The 13,777-nt window shown below is 51.6% G+C and overlaps 6 protein-coding genes across 6 annotated transcripts; 3 read left to right on the top strand and 3 right to left on the bottom strand.

Annotated features, from left to right (window-relative positions):
• Positions 1–187: 187 nt before the first annotated feature.
• Positions 188–723, top strand: MCYG_08284 (phosphotyrosine protein phosphatase; the record flags this gene model as incomplete). The annotated part of the gene is made up of 2 exons (XM_002843155.1): positions 188–227; positions 278–723. The coding sequence occupies 2 exons, from the start codon at positions 188–190 to the stop codon at positions 721–723; spliced, it is 486 nt and encodes a 161-aa protein (XP_002843201.1).
• Positions 724–785: 62 nt separating this feature from the next.
• On the bottom strand, positions 786–1,508 carry MCYG_08283 (catabolite repression protein CAT5; the record flags this gene model as incomplete). The annotated part of the gene is made up of 1 exon (XM_002843154.1): positions 786–1,508. One exon carries the CDS (start codon positions 1,506–1,508, stop codon positions 786–788), a length of 723 nt encoding a protein of 240 aa, XP_002843200.1.
• Positions 1,509–1,994: 486 nt separating this feature from the next.
• Positions 1,995–4,186, top strand: MCYG_08282 (vegetative cell wall protein gp1; the record flags this gene model as incomplete). Its single annotated transcript, XM_002843153.1, has 4 exons — positions 1,995–2,239; positions 2,414–3,171; positions 3,227–3,366; positions 3,422–4,186. 4 exons carry the CDS (start codon positions 1,995–1,997, stop codon positions 4,184–4,186), a joined length of 1,908 nt encoding a protein of 635 aa, XP_002843199.1.
• Positions 4,187–4,921: 735 nt separating this feature from the next.
• MCYG_08281 (oxysterol binding protein) lies at positions 4,922–8,014 on the top strand (the record flags this gene model as incomplete). The annotated part of the gene is made up of 2 exons (XM_002843152.1): positions 4,922–4,957; positions 5,093–8,014. 2 exons carry the CDS (start codon positions 4,922–4,924, stop codon positions 8,012–8,014), a joined length of 2,958 nt encoding a protein of 985 aa, XP_002843198.1.
• A 230-nt stretch (positions 8,015–8,244) lies between these two features.
• MCYG_08280 (exosome complex exonuclease RRP4) lies at positions 8,245–9,407 on the bottom strand (the record flags this gene model as incomplete). Its single annotated transcript, XM_002843151.1, has 2 exons — positions 8,245–9,160; positions 9,217–9,407. 2 exons carry the CDS (start codon positions 9,405–9,407, stop codon positions 8,245–8,247), a joined length of 1,107 nt encoding a protein of 368 aa, XP_002843197.1.
• A 450-nt stretch (positions 9,408–9,857) lies between these two features.
• Positions 9,858–12,329, bottom strand: MCYG_08279 (dynamin family protein; the record flags this gene model as incomplete). Its single annotated transcript, XM_002843150.1, has 5 exons — positions 9,858–9,876; positions 9,908–10,143; positions 10,351–11,659; positions 11,731–12,251; positions 12,309–12,329. The coding sequence occupies 5 exons, from the start codon at positions 12,327–12,329 to the stop codon at positions 9,858–9,860; spliced, it is 2,106 nt and encodes a 701-aa protein (XP_002843196.1).
• Between the last annotated feature and the right edge of the window lie 1,448 nt (positions 12,330–13,777).

Raw genomic sequence — 13,777 nt, 5'->3', positions numbered from 1 at the left:
ACCAAGCAACGCGACAGCCGCTGTGGCGCAGGATCTAATAATATTACTGACAGGCATATAGTAAGTGAGGGGAGTTGAGCTGGTGTATGCTGATGTTCTATGCTGATGTTCTATAGACGCAGAAGACAGAAGACACAGAGAGAGAGAGGAACACACACATATATATATTATATATATAGAGAGAGAGATGACGGTTTCAGTGCTGTTCGTCTGCCTGGGCAACATCTGTACGTGATATCAACATGCCGCAGACATATGGATGGAGCTGACAAGACAGGCCGCTCGCCCATGGCTGAGGCCGTGTTCAGACACATCGCCAGCAAGAGGTCGACCGTCTCGTTCTCGAGGCTGGACTCTGCTGGGACCTGCGCCGCGCACCTCGACGACCCCCCAGACCCGCGGACGATGTCGACGCTGAAGAAACACGGCATCACGGACTATACGCACGCTGCTCGACGGGTCCGGACGTCAGACTTTACGGAGTTCGACTACATCATTGCCATGGACAGGGAGAACCTCGACTCCCTGCTCTCCACCCGCAGCAGGGCCAAGGGCGAGAAGCTCGCCGAGGTGAGGATGTTTGGGGACTTTGGCGCAGACGCAGCCACGGAGAGCGAGGAGGTGCCTGATCCTTACTACGGGGGCAGAGACGGCTTCGACCGTGTCTACGAGATGGTCACCAGGCTGTCCAACGGCTTTATAGACTATCTGGAGCAGAAGTAGATCATTATATTATACAGTTCTTAGTATATCTATCAGTGTCAAGTTTATGTCAAGTGTTTAGGCTACACCCGCTGTGAAATCTGAATGGCGGCCCGGCAGCCCAGCCTGACGACTCCTATCAGCGGCTCGTACGGCCTGGCTTCCTTTGCGTCGTTCTCGACCGCGTGGTCGAGATGCTCCAGCTCCTCGTCCCTGATCCGCTTCAGGGTCTGCACCAGACGCCGCAGCTCGTCCGGCACGGCCTCCCCCCGGGCCTCTGCATCCTCCATCCACCCTACAATCACCCGTATCTGGTCGTTGTAGTGCGTTCCTATCTCGGTCTCGACGGCCTCGGTGCACGCCATGGCGGCCTCCCGCCCCATCACGCCCGTCGACCAGCCGAGAAAGCTGGCTGCGGCCTGCCAGACGGGGTACATCGCCGTGGGCCGCACGCGGTGGGAGGCCAGCATCTCCTGGAAGACGGAAAAGTGGCCGGCTTCCTGGTCGTACATGTGTTTCATCAGCGGGCGAAGGTGAGGGTGCGAGCGGGTGACGGGCGGGCTCTGCGCGGCGTAGATGAGCGTCGCCGCCAGCTCGCCGGCGTGGTTGACCCGGAGAGCGCCGCTGAGGTATGCCTTTTGAGATTCAGACAGTCTCATCATCTTCTTCTCCTCCTTCTCGCCGTCTCTCGCTCTGTCTTCTGTCGATGTAGAGCTGTATCGTCGTTGGTATGATGACCGCACCGCAGCCTGAGCGAGGCATCTTCTGCACACAGACTGGCGCATCCGAGGAATCATTCCCGCCATCTTCTTCTTCTTCCTCTTCTTCCTCTTCTTCTCTTCTTCCTCTTCCTCTCTTCAATATCTCGATGTCTTGTTTGTTTCTTCTTCTTGAGTTGAAGAAAAAGAAAAGCGACTCACGTGATCAGTTCGACTTCAACTTCTTTCGTGGCGAAGAAAAGATGAAGAAGACGAAGATGAAGACATAAAGAAGCAGAGAAGAGAAGAAGAAGAAGAAGAAGACAGAAGATAGAAGAGAAGAGCAGATACAACCGTGATATCCGACTGATCCAGCTGTTTCCATCCCAGAGCTCGCCCGCCAGACTCACTGCTCATCTTCACCTTCATCCAGCACCATCGACAGAGCAAGCTGATATCCCCGTCTCTGCGCCAGCTAACGGTCTTATAGACGGCGTCTTCTGGCTTCTTCGACTTCTTCCGCCTACGTCAAGCCTTCCGCGCCTCGTTAGAAGGAAGAAAAACGAACCAAAAGACACTCCTCGCGCCTTCTCCATGGCTGACCTGGACGCTGAGCTTCTCGCGCTGGCGGGAGGCGATGATTCTTCAGACGAGGAATCTCCCGCCATCTCGCAGCAGAGGGACAAAGATAAAGACAGGGAGCGCCAGGCGTCCGGCAGTCCCGCTTCCAAAGACCAGGACAACGACGGCGAGATGGGTCGCAAGGGGATAGCTAGGCCCGTCAAGCGCCAGCGCAAGAGAGCCAGAGCCTACGACGATGAAGAGGAAGAGGGCGAGCTGTAAGTCACTCTCACTTTTTCTGCTCTGCATGACAGCTTTACTGTCCTGCCTTTTTTTTTTTTTTGCTTCCACTTCATTGTCGACTGTGTCCCTCTGTCAGAAGCCCCTCAGACCCAGCCACCCGCAAGAACGAAAAATATTATCACTTCCAACCGTTGACTGACGTGTACCAGCTCCTCGTCCAGCGTTCAGTCTCGCCGCTCTCTGCGGTCTGCATCCATGTCCGAGTCAGAGTCGGATACCTCACCTCCCCCGGAGGAAAACCAGGGCCCCATCTTCCCCTACGAGAAGCTCTTCTACTCCGCCAAAGACAAGAGCGAAATCATGGCCCTGCCCGAAATCCAGCGAGAGGAGCTGCTCTCCGAACGAGCGCAGCAGGTCGACCGCCACAACCAGGATATCGCGCTGCGTCGTCTGCTCGCCAACAGAGAGCGAGAGGAAGCCCGTGCCGCGGCTAAGAAGAAGCGCAAGGCCAGCTCGACAGACTTGGAGGACAGCCAGCGCAAGAGCTCGCGCAAGAAGACCGTGCTCGGCGGGCGCAAGGTGGGCGAGCCATCGGACGCCATCGAGGCCTACAAGCGCCAGAGAGAGCAAAAGGGGAAACGAGACGAGCAGCGCCGTCGGGACGCATCGTCACGAAAGAACAACAACAACAACACCGGGAGCTCGCCTGCACGGGAGACAGACGACCGAGACGCCAGCGGCGAGAGTGAGGTCGAGTGGGACGAAGGCACCAGACGCTCGCCTCCCCAGTACGATCCGCCAGCCGAACTGGCCGATTTCCAGCGCGCGAGAGTCGGACGCAGCAACTTTGCGCAGGTCTGCTTCTATCCCGGCTTCGATCGGGCCATCAACAACTGCTACGCCAGAGTCAGCCTGGGGCCCAATCCGTCGACCGGCAAGCCAGAGTATAGGATCGGCCTTATCAAGAGTGAGCACCGCCACGAGCCACTCTATGCTAGCCCATATATACTAACTGAGCGTAGGGTTCACCGAAGGCCGTCCGTATGCCATCGAAGGGCCCAACGGGCGCAACTTCATCACAACGCAGTACTGTCGTCTGGCACATGGCAAGGCCGAGAAGGACTTTCCCTTCATCGCCTGCTCCGACTCTCCTTTTACCGAAGTAGGTTTATTTTTATTTTATTTTATTAAAAAAGGCCCAGAACTGACGTACATAGGGTGAGTTCAACCGCTACCGCCAGACCATGATAGTCGAAGACTGCAAGATGCCTACAAAGTCCATGGTCTCGAACAAGGTGGCAGACATCAACCGTCTGCTCAACCACCAGTTCACCAAAGAAGAGCTCGAAGAGAAGCTCCGTCGCCAGGGCACGAACGACAACAAGCAGCTTATCTTCAGCCGCATCCAGCTGGAGCGCCGCCGCAACGAGGCCATCGCCAACAAGGACGAAGCCGCGATCGCCGAATGCGACGCTGAGCTCGCCCGCCTCACCGGCCCCAAACTCGCCTTTGGCACCAGCCTGACCAAGCCCCGCTCCAGCGAGAAATCGCAGCAGGAACGGCTCGCCGAGCTCAACCTGCGCAATCAGAAGCTCAACACCGAGAATGTGCGCAAGGCCCAGCTGGCCGAGCGCAAGGCAGCCAAGATGGCCGCCGTCGCCGTTGCCCGGGGAGAAGCCGTGGCCGATCGCTTTGCACGTGTCAAGACCAGAGCCAGGACGTACTACGAGTCCACGGACGGCCATCTCGTCCCCGTCAAACCCGAGGCCGTCGTCGCGGACCGCAGCCGCGCCCTCACCCCGACGAGCATCAACGTCGACGGCGCCGCCAGCACGCCCACCAACGGCACGACTCCACGCAGCACGACCCCGTCCAAGCCCTCGACGCCAAAGGTCTACAAGGGCGTCCCCGTCATCCGTCACCGGCCTACGGACGAGGACAACATCGCCGCCTTGGACCTGGGCATCGACATTGAGATCTGACCTGGCCATCACCGGTCCTGGCACCACAACATCACGTTTAATACCGAACCTGTATCACCATCAGCTTTCTTTACTTCCTGTCTTCCAAGATTGCTTCCTTCCAGTCTCTCTCTTTTTTGTACATGCGTGGGTTGGAGTTATAGCGAGGGAGAGGCAACCGGCTGGGTCTGACTTTACGTCTTCTTTTCTTCTCCTGCTTTTCTACTGAATTAAATGAAAATCCGTCTTTCTTCCTCCTTTTTTTTCTTCCTCCAGCCAATAACTTCGTCACGTGATATCAAGGACGTGGATTTTAGCTTTGATTAGTCATCGAGTACCCACTTAAAGGTCAAGTGGTCTGTGCATGCTGAGAGCATCCAAAAAAGGAAATATTCCGTGTCGATCAAAAGATACAACTTCGACAAAAGATCAAAAAAAACAAGAAAGTCGAAGATACAAAAAGGAAAAACAACCTCGATATATACGAAGTATTCCTGACCGCAGCCTATTCTCTTATATAACTTCCTGTCGCCCAACGTGAGATCTCGGTCGAAGGCGCTGCTGAAACCCCGGTCCGAGTCGCATATCCTGGCCGATACGTATATATAACTCGAACTGCTTACCTGTCCATTTCAGCGACCGGGATGGTCGGATAGTCTGCAGCGGGCTTGTCGTCCTTGCTAGACCCGTGCAGAAGAACGAGATCCGAGACCAGAATCGATATCGCCATCGTACACCAGCTATTCGTTTGCGAAAATGGCGGGAATGGAGGAATTGGAAATACACAGCAAGGTGAATAGGAAACCATTTGCCCGCATCCAGAACAGGGGAAGCCCTAGACGGTTCACTATGGAGATATATATATATAGTCCTGATGGCCCCTCTTACCCCGTGTATTCATAGAGACTAACAGCTGCTCTGTCTCAGTCATATCTCGTGCGTTGGATCAACGTGAGCTCCGAGCATACCATATCGTGGAGCATCCAGCCACATAAGAAGTCGCTCAATTTCGGCATCTTCAAGCATCCCGGCGCGTCGGGGCTGGCCGTCAACAGCGCCGCATCGACATACTCTCACACCGGCAGCGAGGTCAACGACCTGACGAAGGAAAACATCCCCGCCAAACCCACCGATCCCTCCCTCCTGATCACCGAGAAGCTCAAGGGCGTGGGCCTGAAACCGATCGAGTGGATAGGGAAATGTGAGGCCGATAAGATATCCCAGGGGACGTACAATGTGGGCTCCAACGAGGGAGGGAACTACGCTCTTGTTTTCGATAATACGTTCTCCAAACAGATATCCAAGACGGTCACGTTCGTGCTGCTCACCTATCCTACCAGCTGCCCGCCACGGTCTGGGCATCAGGTGCATCACACCCAGGCCGTAGCAGGCTCGATCGGATCACAGGCACCGTCGCGTCCAAGCCCCAAGCTCAGCGCGACCGAGACCGAAGCCGAGTCGAAGGCCCGGATTCAGCAGCGGGGCAGACCTGGGTTCGGTGCCGTGGGCGCAGGCAGCTCGAACGGACCCCCTCCCACCGCTGACTCGTCCACCAGCATTGCGCCGTCCGTACACACGGGCATACTGCAGAAAAGACGTCGTAAGCGGCACCAGGGCTATGCCAGGCGGTTCTTCTCCTTAGACTTCAACTCGTCAACTCTGTCATACTATCACGATCGCAACTCTTCTGCTCTGAGAGGTGCCATCCCCTTGTCTCTGGCTGCTATTGCTACAAACGACAGCACTAGGGAAATCTCAATTGACTCTGGGGTGGAAATATGGCATCTCCGTGCTTTAAATAACAATGAATTTTACCTCTGGAAGGATGCCCTGGAGAAGGCGTCGAAACAGCAGGATAATGAGGACCAGGATGATAACAAACTTAAGGTGCCTACCTTGATTACCAGGCGACACAGCCAGAATAAACCCAGGTCCCAGGACTGGAAGACCATCGAGCGGTTGGTTGAGTCGGTATCTGCTTCGAGGGACAAAGTACGCCAGCTGGCCAAGGACACAGATCCAAAGTATCTCATGCTCACCCCAGACCAGGAGGGCGCCCAAAGTTCAACAAACGGTGTGCGCCGCGTCTCTCAACCCGGAGAGGCTGCTGAAAGTAAAGAGAGCAAAGAGAAACGGTCCTTCTGGAAGCTCAAGGGTAAAGGCGATAGTGGCAGCAATACTCCAGCCCAGCGACCTGCTCTATCCCCTCTAGGGCCCCAGCAAACGCCTCCACTCAGCAGTGAGAACTCCTATTTTGACAGCAGTTCGTTCAAAACTACTACAGGCCCCGGTGTCCATGAAGACTTGATGGCCCTACTCCGCGACCTAAACTCAGTCCTATCGGAATTCAATACCTTAATAAACGACAGGGCCCGCTCGAGAACCCCATTGGCAATACGATCCGCTCATTCGGCTGCAACTCCTGATTCTGACTCGGAGGAGTTTTTCGATGCCACAGACGGAGGGAACATCTCCCCCTTACTGACGATCCACCGTGACAGCGGCGAGGAAGACTCAAAGAGCGTCGTAACAGCCGTTGACGACGACGCTGCTTCGTCTTCCGGCAGCGATGCGGACGACAGGGACGAGTTCCTACGAGGTGACTTCAAGCTCGATTGCTCGTCGACTTTGTTCCCCGTGAAGGCACGATCTCTCATACCTTTACCGATGGAAGCACCGCGCCGTAGGTCCAAGATCGAACCGCCAATCGGCCTGCCCCCAAGTTTGATCAGCTTCATGCGCAAAAATGTCGGCAAGGACCTGTCTACCATTTCAATGCCCGTGTCAGCAAACGAGCCCATTTCCCTACTCCAGCGCGCAGCAGAGCAGTTTGAGTATTCTCAACTCCTTGACAAGGCAGCCAACGCTACTGACGCGCTGGAACGCTTGATATACGTCACTGCCTTCGCCTTGTCTCCATTTTCAAATTCACGTATCAAAGAACGAACAATTCGCAAACCTTTCAACCCTATGTTAGGCGAGACCTACGAGCTCGTCCTCCCAGAAAGAGGATTCCGTTTCCTGGCTGAAAAGGTCTCCCATAGACCAGTTCAGCTAGCAGTGCAGGCAGACTCCCGTGACTGGAGTTTTATTCAATCTCCCAAGCCTACACAGAAATTCTGGGGCAAATCCGTTGAAATCATCACAGAGGGCAAGTCCCGGCTAACACTCCACTCGAGCGGCGAACATTTCAGCTGGTCTGCGGGCACTCAGTTTCTCCGTAACATCATTGCCGGTGAGAAGTACGTTGAACCTGTCGGCGAGATGTGCGTGCTCAATGAGACAACCGGTCAAAAGACAATTGCTGCTTTCAAGGTCGGTGGCATGTTCTCGGGCCGCAGTGAAGAAGTGACAGTAAAGGCTTATGACACGCACGGCGAAGAACTACCCCTTGGCCTGCAAGGGAACTGGACATCATCCCTCCAACTGACAGAACACGGCAGCCTGACGAACAAGACCATATGGGCCGCCGGATCTCTTGTCGATAAGCCGCAGAAACACTATGGCTTTACCGAATTCGCAGTATGTCTGAACGAAATCACTGCTGTTGAACAACGAAAGCTGCCGCAGACAGATAGCCGGCTTCGGCCTGACCAACGTGCCTTGGAAGAAGGCGATGTTGACGAAGCAGAGGACCTAAAGGCGCGGCTGGAAGACGCTCAACGCCAGCGCAGAAAAGAGATGGAACAAAGGGACGAGACATGGCGGCCTCGATGGTTCACGCGCGTCGAGGTTGAAGGCTCAGAGGACGGCGATGACATTTGGAAGCTCCGCACAGGCAAAGACGGATACTGGGAAGAGAGGGCAAAGGGCGAGTGGACGGGTATCACCCCTATTTTCCAATTATAATAGATAGATGAGAAAGGATAGAGGACGCAGTCTTTGGGCGGGTTTATTTTGGGCTTTCTTGCTCTGCCTTTTCTACACTGTATCATCAGTTGGTTCTCTACTTGGGCTGCTTATACACCTTTAGATACCATTCGATATCCAGACATCCACCGTTTTAAGGTAATTAGAGCTTTAGACTTCGATTCAAGTTGAGTGTGCTTTTTGGCTTGGTTATTGAAATTTATAGTAGACTATCGGCTCAGAACAGTAGCTATAAGTCTACTTGCCTTCTCGCCGCCCAGGTAATATCGACCCTCCCTACGAGTCTTTGTTTGGCCGTCATCTCCCTCCATGTCGCTGTCCTCCTCCTCGTCATCCAGGACCAAGCTGGCTTCATATGCCTTCATAACGGTATCTTGGTCGACTTTGACTCCTCCTTCGACCAGCACACGGATACATCCAGCTACTCTTGTAATTTCCTTCCTTGTAGCAAGTGATATACGGTCATTTTGACTCGAATACATCGATGCGTTGACCATATCCTCCAGCCGGGTGAACGACACCTGCTTCGACCTCGGGTTGCTCCCGTCTTCTTGTGAGGGATCACGGATATGCTTGGAAATCCAGATATATCCATTCACCCCGAGAATAACGTCGATTGGTCCGCCATACGCCGTTTCGATAGTCCATACCTGTCTCCTCGACCTCACTACACCCGTACCTCTGACAGTCCCACTCCCACCCCCCATACCACTAACCGCCAAAAACAAGCCATTCCGTAGTTTCCCATACTTTAATGATCTTGTATGTAGCGAGGCGGCACCATCTCCATGCACGCTCTGTACTTCTGCTACCACCAGATCACCTTCGTTGAAAAAAGAGCGAATCTGCAGCTCGTCCGCAGCCGTACGCTTACGTAGGATCCCACCCGGTAAGTTGATGGCAGAAAGAGGTAGCTGAGCCAGTAATGGGGCAGATACATCAACCTTCCATCGCTTCGACTGGACTTCTACTATTCGGCCCACGACTAAATCACCAATTTCAGGGGTATAGCGCGCACGTAGAGGGTAGACTGAGAGGAGCTTATTCGTCTTTAGAACTGTGCCGGCTACAGTAGCTATTATATTAGTTGTTGCTGGTGCTGCAGGTGTGAAAGTTCCGTGGCCTCTGCAGGTGATTTATTAGTTCCTGTCCACATGGAGACGGTGCAAGAGCTCGCCTACCTCATCCATTGCGGGTCATCTGTGATTATTTCTCCAGGGGTGACAATTGTATCTTTTATGCGGGATAGACGGGCCCTCTTTGCTGGTCTCCTATTATCACCCATGTCCATCTCTTCATCCGAGTCTTGAAGTTCATCTTCGGACGCATTTCGATAGTCGTCGAACGTCGGTGGTAGGATTGTGATCGCCATTTTCTAGATACTAGCAAGCTGAGATCCAACTGTTAAAGGATATGCTTGGTCTGCCAGGCATATAAAAAGGTGAAGCTGGATATGTCGAGTTGCAATAAACATCTGGAAGTTTGCGATAAAAGAACTTTTGGTGGGAAAACCTCAATTCTTGGCATAAAATAGCTACTTTTTTTATTTCAACGTCAAAATTGTTTATCAGGAAAACTACGCAGTTTATTATTTCGTTCACCTGCGTTGTTGCTTCTCCGTGGCTATAATATAGTCCGTATACTATTTACGGCCTTCAAGAGCCATAGGCCTCTTGTGACTACACACAGCTTGCACGATCTTGAGGATATGCCATGAGTGAAATGCGTTCATTCTATTGAGTATTCTCGTCTATTACCTGGTCAACTTGCTAGCTATTCTATTCTCCTCCTGGCCCTTTGTTTCCGCTTCGATTATCATGTCCTAGGTCTTCCGTGGCACTCTGTAGCCAGTCACCAAAGTATGCGACTTACTCCCCCTGCCCCATCGCTATGTAAAAGGCTTCCTGACCTTCATTCAAAATCTTGCTTCTGTTCTCTAAGTGCTCTCGAAGTCGTACCGTCTCAGGAGTCTCGGAGGCAAGGAATTTGATTTGTTTGTCGCTGTAACGAGCCAGGACTCTTGGTGCAAAAACATCGATAAGGGGTGCAACCAAGTGACGCTCAACAACTTGTTTGGCAATCACATCGATAAAATATTTCCGCTCCGTCTATAGAGAGATGTTAGGTATTTCATAGAGCGGGGATATCTGTGTACGTGCCTTGTAATATGCATCAAGCGTATCGAGGGCTTGTTCAGCAGAAAACCTGTCCATATCCTCCTCCACGGCATTGGCAAGTTTGGCTCGAAATGTCGCAGGTTCGATGTAATTCTTGTTTGTATACCCAGCCCCACCAACAAACGTCTTTTCACTAACAGTTACCGTCGATTCCTCAGCTAGTTTTGTCAAGTCAGATACTGACCGTCGCCCCTGAATTTTCTGCAGGGTATCCGTGAAATAGTGGTTGTATGTAATCGGGTGCCTCTTTCTATCTTCTTCTATTGACTCAATCTCCTTAAAGGCAGCCTCTTTGGCAGTTTTCAGAGCAGGAGTAACTGTCATGCTCAGAATTCGAGCTCTCAACTCCGATGTGGCACTATGCTCCAAAACTTGGAGTAAGAAAGCTCTGCATATAGCGGCAACTCTATCGATGTGTTCTTGGGCTATGGCCTGCCAGCCTTCGGATTGTTCCCAAAACAAGTGACTTGTTAACATTGGATTGAATGTTCCTGAGATTTCACGCCCTCGGCTGCGTTCCAGAATGTGAACTACTCGTCTGACAGCCGCTTTACGAGACAACTTTTGCATCCCGTTTGATGCTGATCCGTCATCTGACGTTTGATCATCGGATTCATGCTCAGGCGCTTCATCAGAATCCTCGTTGGGCTCTTCCACATGGTATTTATGGCCTAGTCGATTCATTTGTTCCGCAAACCGAACATTCAAGTGTTGAACCACAGCTCTGAGCCGACGAGAATTTTCTTTCCCGTCAATAGATGCGTTGATATTGACCGCACCAAAGAAACTGCCCTCGTAGTTTCCACTTAACCCCATAACAACCAGCTCGTAAGCAGACCCAAAAAAGTCTGCCAAGTATGCTCGTTGATCAGAGAGCGTGGCACGGCTCTTACCGAGCGGCTGGAGCTCGAGTCGAACGGTGCTCGCCATCTTGTCAAGTTCCCCCTTAAGGATTGGGAGTTCCCGTTTTAAGTGGTGGAATAGAAGCTCACTCAGGCGTTGGCGGAGGGAGTCGATACCTTTAACACTCTGAGGAAGATCCCCGTATCTTCCGGCATTGAAAAAGGCACGCTCTTTACTGTTACGCTCGGCAAATGACAATTGATGCTCGTCATCACTGCGGTTTTTCAACAAGTGCCATCCAAGTTCAAAATAAATGTCTCGGTTTCTCACCAAGTCGAGCCATGCGCCTTCATTTTCAGAGCCAGGGCGTAGGTAATCAGGTTTCGTAACGACACCAAGGGTGCGTGCGCCTTTAGGGTCAAATTTCCGACAATTTTTAAGTATAACCTGGTTGGCATAGTCGTTTTTGGCGGAAATGACAGCGAGGATGATGGTTCGTTCCTGGGAGATGTAACCCTCGACTAGAGACTTGATGAGGTCAACGTCCTCATCTGACTGTGACTTGTTGGCAGAATGTATGAGTCCCGGAAGATCCACTAAAGTGCTAAATCATCAAACAGTGTGTTAGATAAAGTACCCGGTAGAAACAACCGTTTTCTAGAGGGTAGAACTCACAGCTGAGGAAGATCAGGTCCACAAATCTCAACGCTCAGCACATCTCTTGAAAATGCTGTTTTCTCGTTCAAACCCATAGCAGCAGTAGCGTCATCTATAATGGAAGGCAGCTCTGTAAAATTTTGGATTGACTTTGAGAACTTGCGAAGACCCGATTGTTCTTCTTCATCACGACTGTTATCAGGGTTAATCTTGCAGTGAATGGCAGATTCTGCATCTCGTCTCATGATAATCTCAGTCGCAAAGCGGGTACAGAGATTCTCCTTTCGTGGGAACGGAATCTCTGTTATGGCTTCAAGCACGGAACTTTTGCCGGAAGACTGATCACCACAGACCACAATCTGGGGCAATTGGAGTACCGAACTTAGTCCTGCACGACGGAGACGGTCGACTAAGTTCATTAGGTCTCTCTGTTCGATACTCTGAAGGCCTGCCATGGAGTCATTCGTCACGGTAGCCTCAGTCGATGGGGCAGTTTCATTTGGCTCTACCCAATGCTCGATTGTTCCCTCTTCATCCTTCTAAGGGGCCTTTTAGTAAAGGGGCATATCAGTGTATAAGATATTGGGACGACTTACCAAGTCACTTGAGGAACCCATGTTTCCTGGAGTTTGAGTGTAGATTTGGTAGGCTCAGGATGGCTGAACAGCTCCAATGCTAGAAGATGCAGATGGGATTCAAGGAGTAGTCAGGGTATCAGACTGCTTATAAGTCTTGCAATTCGGAGTATGCCATAGTATCCCGCAGTTATCTGCAGCAAGAGAGGGCGTTTGCCTCCTTTCCAGAACTTTCACACATGGCCCAGGCAACAAAGGGTATGCAAGTGCTATGCAGGATAGCAAACAGCGGGATATAAACAGGCCTTCATGCATAGCATGATGTGTGAATACTTACATAGCTACAGGCTTAGCTACATGTGTATATGCGTAAGAGTTGATGAGAAGTTGAAAGCTTTCGGAACTTTGTAAATATAGATCGGCAACTAGATAAGAAGCCATAATAAGTAGAAGAACCTATTTATTGATAAAATTAAAAAGGAATACTTTAAGGATTTAGAAAGAAGATATATACCAACCCGCGATAAAAGCTAGCTACAGCTTTAGCATCCTGATCAAAAGATCTTCCCTTTATCCATTGAAAACCCCAAGCCCCTACTATTAAATTACGCGTGCGGAAAGTCAGCATATTCATATGTATTCTTCTATAATCAAATCCCACGGTCCAACGCTGCAAGCGTGACGGCTCTCCCTGGTGTCGGTGGACGCTCCAAGGCTCAAGCCCTACGTAAGAGCGAAAGGTAGCTCTTATGGTCAACTTGGGGTGAAAGATGACGATGTTATCAAAGGGGCTGAGTTGAAGAAAGACACTTCAGTACCACTCTGCTATAGCTCTAAGTCTGGCTTAGGCCAGGAAGGGTTAAGATCCTTGTCATATGAAGTAGTATACCGGCCAAGGGAATTTCTGCAACTAGAATATCAAGACGTGGCAGACGGCATAACGAAACCAGAGCAGGGAGTATTACATGGTATTTTCCAGACATTTCTCTTTATGCCGTACTTGGCCGATCTAAACATGCGCGCCCTTATCCGTAATCTCAACATGCACTTCCTCTGTTGCTCCGGTCCCTTGATGTTATAGATGGCATCATGCCTCACCAATAGCCATCTTCTATACCCGTTTTCGTTTGAGGCTCCACCGTCCGTGGCCCGAAAGTCTGATATCCGGAAGTTTAACTTAACCAGTTATCAACCGCTTTTGATGCTTGTCTCCGTTGGGTATCTATTGAAGCTGGATATCACTAGACAACCAACGGAAACAACATTTAGCATAGATCACCGGCTGGGCTCTTCCTTGACCTATAGCCAAGAGACCTATACCACGGTGGCTATCGGAGTCTTAACGTGGGTCATATTTCTCAACAGCAGAAACTTCTGTGTTTTCTGGTTATCCCACGACATGATATGTTATCTGAGCATGCACTGCGAACCAATACCCAATCATTCGGCTAGTGAGCTGGGAAGCCATCGTCTACACTCGCTTCCCCTAT

Source organism: Microsporum canis, genomic scaffold (assembly GCF_000151145.1).
Source record: "Microsporum canis CBS 113480 supercont1.8 genomic scaffold, whole genome shotgun sequence".
Taxonomy (NCBI): Eukaryota; Fungi; Ascomycota; class Eurotiomycetes; order Onygenales; family Arthrodermataceae; genus Microsporum; species Microsporum canis.
Note: the sequence above shows the minus strand (reverse complement) of the source record. Positions and strands in the feature narration are given on the sequence as shown.